The sequence below is a fragment of the Leptidea sinapis genome, chromosome 1 (genome assembly GCF_905404315.1).
Source record: "Leptidea sinapis chromosome 1, ilLepSina1.1, whole genome shotgun sequence".
Taxonomy (NCBI): Eukaryota; Metazoa; Arthropoda; class Insecta; order Lepidoptera; family Pieridae; genus Leptidea; species Leptidea sinapis.
Genome location: NC_066265.1, coordinates 27,850,402 through 27,861,583, shown reverse-complemented (window position 1 = coordinate 27,861,583; position 11,182 = coordinate 27,850,402). Strand labels below are relative to the sequence as shown.

The 11,182-nt window shown below is 34.8% G+C and overlaps 1 protein-coding gene across 1 annotated transcript; it reads left to right on the top strand.

The window, feature by feature from the left end:
- The first annotated feature begins 6,318 nt into the window (after nucleotides 1–6,318).
- On the top strand, nucleotides 6,319–7,835 carry LOC126969726 (retinol dehydrogenase 11-like). Its single transcript, XM_050815286.1, has one exon. It carries the CDS (start codon nucleotides 6,331–6,333, stop codon nucleotides 7,342–7,344), a length of 1,014 nt encoding a protein of 337 aa, XP_050671243.1. The 5' UTR covers nucleotides 6,319–6,330; the 3' UTR covers nucleotides 7,345–7,835.
- Nucleotides 7,836–11,182: the final 3,347 nt, after the last annotated feature.

Sequence of the window (11,182 nt, the reverse complement as noted above, 5' to 3'; positions counted from 1 at the left end):
CTGCAGAACTGTACGCCAAGAATTTGCCTCGATTAATGCAGAAAAAAGCTCATAATCGCATCGACCAAAATTCCAGTCCCTGCAAGGATTTATATTAGATGGCTCAAGAAAATCTGAACGGCGACATGTATCGAGCCTGACTTCAATCTCTAATGGTGGATGATACGCGTCGGGCAGAACTATACCTTCAGCAGTTATAACACGCACCTCTCCACACACATCGCTCTCTCGAACCAGAATTACATCAAGCATACCTCCAAACATATTTTTGATAATGTTGTTCTCAGACAGATTACAATATGATAAAAAATAACATTAATAATTATTAATATTTACGGATGCACTTTTTAAATTGAGATCACCTAATATTAGAACTGGTGCTTTTAACACAGTAATTGTGTGCTCCACCTTACAAAACCACTCCATATAATCACAGTCTCTAGGTTTAATGTATACAACACAAACGTAGAACCGATGACCATGCCGGGAAAAGGATGCCCAGAGATCCTCACCATTGTCGCTCTCCAGTTCATGGCATCTGCTCAATATGACAGGGGAACGGGCAGCAAGCGCCACACCACCACATGGCGTGTCCCTGGCACCACCACATGGCATGTTACGTTAATATTAATACTCCAGTCCATGTTTGTCATATATTTATGACATGTAAATTATTATTATTATTTATTATTTGAAATTATTCGTCTAATATGCAGTTAAAAAATACATAAAAATTGTTATTTGACGACTTTCTTATGATTTTTGGGATATGATTATCGTTGCCAACTTTTATTCGAAGAAATAGAGTATATCTGATTTCCATGGAGGTAAAGAAAGAGTATCATTTATTTTATATGTATTTTTGTACTTTTCGCGGCACATAACAATTTTTCACGCTTTTTAAAAGAATTGTTGAAAAAAGAGTACGTGGTACTTCGTAAAGGGTTGAGCTAATGAGAAGAAGTGGCAAGAAACTCATTGCTTTGTGCTTTTATATCAAGACTTACATTTCCATCGATTTACAAATCATTACAATTACAATATAATATGTCATGTGATGCAACAAACATACTCAAACGTCAAATAGTCAATGCCTTTACGAGTAAGTCAAAAAAGTAAATGTAAACTAATACAAAAGTTATTGAGTACAGTAGCTGCATTATCCACACACACCGTAAATAGATAAAGGTATTCTGTGAGCATTTTATAAGCGATTATAAATAAATTAAAAATATATATATATAATAACTTTAAAGAATCTGAAACCGAGTCACCGGCAAATGGATCATCCTGCCACCACAAGCAGCGCCCGTTCACGAGCATGACGCATGAGCCAGCCATCGCCGCCCTCCACCATATTTTAGGGAAGCGGACGACCCGTCCCATGTCGTGACACTGTGACCCACAAGCAGTGACATTTAAGCGAGCATGACCAAACCTGTAACGAGAACTCAAGCAAACAACAATAAAAGAATTATTATCTACATATCAATACTTATCAAATACCTCTACATACAATTTGACATCTGCTTAAACTTGTAATTAATATTATATATTAATATTATATTTTTACTAACAGTAATCAAAAGCTCAATCTTTCATCCTCAATCAAAATCACTTTATTCATGCAGGCATAAGTATGTAAGACTCATTAAGACCGGCATATTTGCTGGTTCGACAGCCGAAGGCGGCAAGCCCCAGAACCAACTGACGTAATTTGGACATTAGAAGGAGCCAGAAAGTCGACGCAAGTTGCGTCCCACACCAGCTAACTTCCCCGTGCCCAAGTCACCAGGGTCATTTCATCAGGACGCTTGCCATCGCGGCGGGTAAGACTATTTGGCTCTTAAACAGCACGTAGGGTTTTTTCATTTTTTTTTTAGGTAGGAAGTACAAGTAATAGAAAAGTAGCGTATCTCACCGGTCTAATTGAAATTTAAATCTACGTCTGGGCGGAGCGCTAGGGTTGGTACATATAAAAAGATTGACGACGCGGCGCTGCTAATTTAACTCGAACAGCGACTAGTCTCGGCAGCGTAGGGCGTGGCACTTAATAGTTGTGTCTTCCCAACATTGCTTATCAGCTGTGTAAATTATGTGTATGTGTGCGTGCGTTGTTTCGGGCTATTTAGTATGAAGTTAAAGTACTGTTCTATTACTGTATTTTGTCATCAGCCCCTTCTTTATGAGACTAAAAGATTTGAAAGTGATAAACCCTGCCCATTACAATGCCGCTAAGGATTCTTGTTGGAATCCGAATTTTGACGACCTGTATAGCCGAGTGGTTAGCGATCCTACCTACTAAGCTAGAGGTCCCGGGTTCGAATCCCGGTAGGTGCAAGCATTTATATGATGAATATGGATGTTGTTCCGAGTTGTTTCCGAGTCATGGATGTTTAAATGTATTTATGTATGTTTATGTGTACGTTTATATGAATTTATGTATGTTTAAGTAAGTATATTGTATTAAATATATCGTTGTCTTGTAACCCATAACACAGGCTATATATGCTTAACTTGGGGCAAGATAATTTGTGTAAAAAGTGTGTCAATATTATTATTATATTATTATATCCAAAATACTGAACAGAATCACAATTGCTCGCGATACCTTGAGACATAAGATGTTCACTCACTATCCAAATAACGCCACAATGCCATCTCGGTGCCCTTTATAGCGAAACATGAGTAGTTCTTGCACACAACTGCGTGACGACAGAGAAAGACGCCATTTGATGTTTTATACCACTTACGATTGAAATCCTCCTCAGTCATCACTTCAGTTTGCCCCACGGAACCACCAAAGTCTAATTTCACTAAACTACATGACCCTACAACAATATAAACTCAACTCCAAACATATATGGTCATTGTAGATTAATGTGTTACAAGCGATGTATCGATAAAACCCTGTCTAATAAGACATGGAATGTCTAATGGAATACTATTCATATATTTTAATTTGATTTTTTTACAGCAAACACCGTATTGCTATATTATGTACACTTTATAAGACTTAAGGAGTTCTCTCAATTTCTCAAGGATTAAGATCCAAAATATAAATTTTATTTTAAATTATCCTTTAAGTATAATTATTATATATTTCTGAATTAGTTCATATATAAGTTGTGAATCTCCATTTTATTTTCATCTAATAATTGTAGCCCAATTAGTTATCCTACAGCAACAAAAATGTAATTACGTAAATTTTAAATTGCAAAAATAATAATTGTGACACCGTTTTCTACATAAGCACTCGATAAGAAAGTAATGATTAAAGTAGTGATTTGTCACCAATGATATTATAGTATTAAAACAAGTAGATATGTCAATAGCGCGCCGAAAATCAATCGTCTAAATTGAGTCAATTAGTTCCTTTGGTCGTAGACGCTCTCTCGATACGAAAACGGTACACACGCATTTGTTGTTGACAGAATTAAAATGCCGTCTTGTGTTATGGGAAGATGCACTAATTACAAAAGTAAAAAAAAAATCATAGAATTACATACCACAGTTAAGAAATCATGAATTATAACATTTTAATTGATTTCATTATTTATCTAACAAATAAATATGTCGCCATGACAACGCCAGTCACCGCCAAGCCGATCATAGATTAACGTACAGTAAATGATGTAAAAAAGTCGTTGTTGCAGTGAATGTAATACGAAATGTAATAATTTTTAATAAACAAGTGCGTATATAGGTAGCTGAACTATCAAACTATTAAAACAAGTTTTAAGGTAGGTAGCGATTGTAGACAGTGAGTGCTATTTTTTTACGTTGGAGTTTTTTCAGTAACACTGTCCCTTTCAGTATATCCATTGCTAACTGCAGAAGAATCAATGGATCATTTTCTTCTTCTCCCATTACATTATTGTAATAAACCCTAACCAAAAAGACATTCATAAATAATATAAGATACAAGTAATAATAATTGTAATCTTAAAACTTTTTGGGAGCCGTCGTTAGTAAAATTGTAAAAATGGGACCCGTATTGTAGATATCTTTCGGTTTAGTTTTGGTGTCTGTATGTTTTTTATTATTTTATGTTTAAATAATTGATATCATCAATGTGGCTTTATATTATAATCAATATAAAATTATTTTTTTATAAAATCAATGACACATTATCTATCTAGGCATAAATCACGGTGTACGGTAAAAATGCATATCTGATGAATTAACTGTGTTATTTCTATACAAATACGAAGCAATTGGCATATTAGAGCTATCTCTTTTTCGCTTGCGATAATTGCATTTACTATCCTTCTTTGACGTGTAATCGTAATGTAGTGTGCTATTGCAATGTTAAATTATTCATGTGTGCGTTAATGTATCATTTTCAAACACCGAATGTTGTCTACGTAACCAATCTATACTTTTAAATATCATTGTTTGTCACTACTTCGGTAGGTAAATTTTTTTGATTGAATTAATACCATAAATTTGTGCATATTAGTCTGACTTGTCTGCATAGCTACGTCGCATATGTATTAAAGTGTTAATACACGATCGAACTTGGAGCAGCTGGAGCATCGACAACTGCGGTAAGCACATCGCCCAACCACTACACCGCAAAATGTATACGCTGTAAATATTTAAGTCGGTAGTAGGTTTTATAGATGTTAGATGTTTTTGTTTAGTAGTAGTAGTTTTAGATATTCTTTGAAAATATGTAATACATTAAAATGATACACTGGTTTGTTAAATGCCCATGAATATTATCATATTTATGTAGGTTTAATACTGAAACAAATGTAAAAAACGTCGTAAGTAACTTAATTTTTGCTTCAAGATTTTATGAATTTAATGTTAACTATATATATAGGATTTCCTAGAATTCCTATTCCTCTAGAAGTACCTAGGTACTTATCTATTTCCGGCAATTATTTCTATGCATATTTATAGATTTAAAGTTTCTCGGGCATATACCCAAATATCTACATAATGTAACAAGGAGTTCTTATCTGTACATAAGAGCTCATTGTTATAAGGTTGGCGGTAAAGATGAAGATTAAAAATATAATTTTAATAGATTAAAATGATGCGTATCAGAAAACAAAAGAGATAGATATAATTGATTGAAAAATGAAGTGAAGTAAGAACGATCGGCCTTCGGCCTTATATTTAAAAGAAAGCGAAAGAATGTTTAGCGTCTCTTCATTTTGGGGTATTTTCTGCCATAATTGCCACGCTTGGCAGGCAGGTTGGCGAATCGCTTAGTCGCCTCTTACGACAACCACGGGAGGATATCGGGTGGTGCTATTCTGGTGCGACACCACACACATAACACGTACCCGAACACGTAGAACACTACGTCCGATATACTCGGTCCATCTTGTGGGGGGCCTATCAACAGATAGGCCCCCCACAAGATGGACCGACGATCTGGTTAAGATCGCCGGAATAGGTTTGATGAGGGCAACGCAGGACTGATCGTCTTGGCGATCTTTGGGGTAGGCCTTTGTCCAGCAGTCGACTTCTTCCAACTGAAATCATGATGATAATAATAAATAAATATTTAGTATTAATATAAAATTACCAGAGAGTATTAAATTGTTTTATTCTACAATGATCCCATGGGTGACGGAAGTGCTCACACGTTGTAATATTATAATATACTAGCTGAACCGACAGTCGTTGTTCTGTATATAATAAATAAAATAATGTTTTTATATGAATTTGTCAATAATATATCATAACATCAAAAATTACTTCGTAAAACATGCACCCTGCTGTCGTAATGAAATTGTTTCACAGCAGAACTGTCAAACCGGGCGTCAATAAAATATTCTCTCATAGAAACGGTAGTATGGACACATCAAACGAAAAACAAATTTGTTGTTTTAATTTAATTTAGCAGCATTTTCCTATTTATTCACCTTTTAAATAATTCTCTCCGATCCTAACCGATCTCGAATCTTAGCGAGACTAACGAACAGCAATTCATTTTTATATATATAGATATAAGTCCAACAGCTTTTCATTCTAATACGTAGGTATAACTTTCTGATAATTTTTTTAACAGCATCGTGATACGGGATCCGTATAGTACAATTTATCATACATAAAATTTAATATTTATTCGGTGCGGTTTACACACAGTGCAGTGCGGAATCGCAATAACGGGTCTGCCATAAAACCACCGAACCTGGTAATAAAAATAATTACGTCCGATACCGGACCGCGTCCGAGTTGCCGTCGCACTATTTTCGATGGTGTGTGTACCCCTTAAGAACGAATTCATTCTCAAGTTCAATAACATAATTATTAATACTGAAATATATTTTTTCGCATCATTTAAGTGGCAGCAACAGCGCTAAACACATGAAAATGATCGTCGTGTTATATTGGATTTTAGTGATTATTGCAGGCGTAGTTATTTTTGGGTTTTATCAGAAAGCCACAAACGCGGTATGCAAATCAAAGAAAAACTTAACGGGAAGGACGGCTATAGTCACTGGGGGTACCAGTGGAATGGGATTATGCATTGCTACAGATTTCGCAAGTCGTGGAGCACGGGTTATAGTTGCATGTCCTTTTATCGACGAAGGTACTCAAGGCAGGAAGACGATTGTTGACAAAACCGGCAACAATGACGTGGTGTTCAAGATGTTGGATCTAGCTTCATTTGACTCGGTGAGATGTTTTGCAAAGGAAATCCTCGATAGTGAAGATCGCCTTGACTTATTAATAAACAACGCGGGAATTGCTGTAGCACGAGTCAGGAGGAGTCTAACAATGGATGGATTGAATCTCCTTATGCAAGTGAATTATTTTGGACATTTTTTGCTTACTCTGCTGCTACTGCCGTTGATGATCAAAACTGGCACGCCATTGGAACCAGGGAGGATTGTAAATATTTCGTCCGTTCTTCATTTTATGGCTGGCACCGTGAACTTAGATCATATAAACTCTAGACTGTATTGCAACACGTTCAAATTATATGGAAACAGCAAGTTGTATTTAATTTTGTTCGCTCACGAGCTATCAAAGAAATTGAAAGGCAAAAACGTTGTGATAAACTCTGTAGATCCTGGAGCGGTGGGCACAAATATTTTTAATCAGTATTGGGGGGCTACCGGTTCTATCATTACATACATTTTTAAGAATTGTTTCAAAACTCCTTGGCAAGGTGCACAGACGGCTATTCATGTGGCTCTCGATAGTGAAGCTGGAAAAGTTAGTGGAGAACTGTTTAAGAATTGCAAACTTGCCCGAGCGAAGTCTGACGCGTACGATGATATGGCTTCAGCGATGCTCTGGGCCGAATCAGTGCGATTGGTGAAACTTGATTTGGATGTAGCGGAATTTCTTACGTCTTCTGCTTACTATCACTAGGAGTTTTCTTTGCAGGGTACCGGCTGGGTGTGTAATGTGCAAGTGCTGTTATATTTTAATTTTAAAGGGAAATTACTGGGCTAATGAAACTTAACATCTTACGTCTCAAAGTGGGAATTATTAAATAAAATCTTATTGAACATAAATGTTATAAAAATTTGATTGAATAGCCAAGCCAACTTGCTCGTAAAGTCTGGATGTAATATCTCTGGGACAACGCGGCTTACAAACTGAGCAGATATTGTTAACCAAGGCTCTAGTATTAACAATTATTATGCATAGTGTCTTTAAATATTAGTACAATATAAAATTTGAATTAAAATTTTTAGTGACACATAAAGTGATAAAAGTACGCCTATTTTAGGCATCGTGCTAAAATATGCGATTACACGATAAGATAAAAAATAAAAAATATTAAATTGTTGTTATTACATTTTTTTTTATTTGTGGTTACCTTATGTTTGTAATAAATTAAAATAGTAAGTATTTGAGGCTTGATTTTCATTTTTATTTATTAAAATATACTATAATATATAATACTTTTTAATCGAATACGCAAAATGGAGATGATTATCAATATTTATTTACCCAGAGAAATCATAAGTACAATTTATCATAATATATATAAATATATCGTAATATCATATTATTATATATATAAATAATAATCCTTCATGATCTTCTGATGCGTAGATATAACGTACCTACATATTACGGACGAATATATTGCGTACAAAAAAAATATTATTTTAAAAATACACTTTTTTTTTTTGATAATAGCTAATAAAAGGCTCATATAATGATGATTTTATTCTTGTGTTATTAATTATTATTTTTTTACTCACTCGTGTAAGGCATTTAGTATTTGACGTTTAAGTATTTTTGTTGCATCACTTTGCATATATTGTAATTGAAATGATTTGTAAATTACATTAAAAATAAGATCTTGTAATACCTAATCTGTTTTGTAAAGAGCAACCTAAGAGTTGCTTGCTCGTTCTTCTCTCAGGAAATCTGCCTTCAGAATATGCATGAGAAAAAACGACATATTTCAAGTGTAACATGATTTACTTATGAAATTTTCAAATTCATTTATTCAAACATTCGAATAGTTTTACTGAAAATAGATTTTTATATTTACTTATTAATAGTTATCAGTACCAACCATTATAAAATATATGCCGAAGACCTCGGAAGAACCTGAAACTCAGTAGTTTCAGGTTCTTCCGAGGTCTCTGACCCACTGGGGTTTTTTTTTTAAATTAAAATAAGGGACGAGACGAGCAGGACGTTCAGCTGATGGTAATTGATACGCCCTGCCCATTACAATGCAGTTCCGATCAGGATTCTTGAAAAACCCCTAAAATTCTGAGCGGCACTACAACTGCGCTCGTCACCTTGAGACATAAGATGTTAAGTCTCATTTGCCCAGTAATTTCACTAGTTACGGCGCCCTTCATACCGCAACACAGTAATGCCTATACATTACTGCTTCACGGCAGAAATAGGCGTCGTTGTGGATCCCATAATCTAGCCGGCATCCTGTGCAAAGGAGCCTCCCACTGGTTTATTATAAAATATAACACAGCCCACTTAAAAAGATTTAGCAATTGTACGGAGCCTAGTAGATGGAATTATGGAGTAACCAGATTTTATGTTTGTTTCAATGAAAGATGGTATACAAATTACAGAATATATTTGTGACAAATTTTGTTTATATATCATTTCCATGCTAAGTGCATTAATGTTTTTGACAATGAGCGCGGAGAAGGTCCCGTTCCCAGCCATGCATAGCGTAAAGCAAGGCCAACCAAAAGTCAAAGTAAATAATTACTAGTACTTAAATCATTAAAATTATTATGATTTTAGTATTAATTTTATTATTTTATATAAATAATCGTTTATATAACGTTTTCTTTAAATAATTCTTACTTCTTCGTCCTCATGTTATGAAACTCTCCTATTGTTATTAATAACCGCGAAGTAAAGTAAATCCAAATTTATAACATTTTCTGTGTTATTAAAAAAAGTTAAACATGTGTTGAACACTAGTTTAAAAAAGTTCTCTTACAAATGTGTTGTTTAGCGTTCAACATTCTTTAGACATTCCTTATATTTTTAAACACGATTCGAAGCTTGTCTAAGGTGTCTATCATATGAGATCATATTCATAAGGAAGATTTAGATTATAATTATGATGACAGATATGTGACAGCTGACACAAATTGATTTCCTAAAATTGTTCCTGTACACCCCAGTTTATGTTGTGCTTAACGACGTTTTAGTTAAACACAAGCTAAACACTGTTTAATAGAAAGGCATAAAAAGCATCAAAGTCATTTCTAATATACTTGACACTACTGAGATAGAAGAAGCGGCGCAAGAATCTCTCCCAGCATTCTTTTTTTGAGCTCTTTTCAATAAAAATATACAATACTAGCTGACCCGACAGACGTTGTTCTGTTCATAATAAAAAAAAAACTCTTGTGGATGGAATTTTGGAAAATCCTTAGCTGACCTCTACTCGGTGAAAAGAATATTCCTACCAAATTTCAAGTCTTTAGCTCTAGTGGTTCCAGAGATATCGTGATAAGTGACTATATACGTGGAAATCTCTTATAACTTCGGAAATGGATTGTCTTGATTCATACCACAAACTTTCAAGGATTGGCCTTAAGATTTGAATGGTCAGGGCGAATGCAAGACGGATCGGAAATTAAAGATTTGCGGGCTAACTCGTCATGCAAAATGTTCATTAAGTAGTTGCTGCAGATCTGAAGAATTGCTATTTTTCCTATTGCCCATGAAGTATAATTGTAAAAATTTAAGCTGTGAATCTTCGAGACGTTGCAGTGATCTAATCCGATGGTGAATCTGTCTTTATATCTACAATATCAAAAGCAAAACCCGTATTACTGATTTATAAACACTTTTTTTTAGAATTAGCATACACAATACATAGGAATAAGTATAGTACGTATGTTATTCTTTTACTGTATTGTGTGTAAGTATGTAAATAAATAAATACCCTGAATGTCGGATTAAATCCTCGTTCTTAGATGTCTGCCCCAAATGAGGTCATTTGGAAACAAACATTGTATTTTTGAGTGTTTTCTAGAACATGGCAGCACAATTCTTGCGTGTCTCCGCAGAATACTCGCAAACAACGTCCATCGGCCCAATGCGAAAGCTAGTATGCAAGCAGTACTACAGTACAGTATAAGTACTGCAATCGTATCGAAATGCTGCTCGATTCAAATCAGTACTTCATAAACTTCTTCTTGTGCGTTGAAAATTATCTATAAGTTGTTGATCTCTGAGGTTTTACTGGACGATATCGTGTTGCCAGCCGATCCGTTTTACGGGCTGCTACGCTTTGCTCTTGTGATTCATAGCACGAAAACGATCCATACTAACGCGGTTCTTTTCACCTGCAATTTCTTGTTCTTCTTCAGTCCTTTCATTCGCAATATTTCGAATCCTAGTTGCATTACGTCTTTGTCGGGAATAATTTGATCGTCTTGGTCGTGACATTGTTAATGATAATATCGGCACAATAAGCTAATAGAAACTCGAAACAAACACACCAACCGGTCAACTTGAATAACATGACGTGCACTGTCAGTTGTATTTTATAACTCAAGTAGCGTGAAACTAATAAAAAACTTTATTGAATTCTTTCTATTCTCGAGATGTCATCAAAATGTCAATCCATACAAAATGTATCAGAAAATATTTATTTTGATAATAATATCTTTTCGTAATTTTTTTGATATTTTAAGACTTATTATATCCTATGTCCGTCCCCTGGCTCTAAGCAATGGCAAGGCAATTGGTG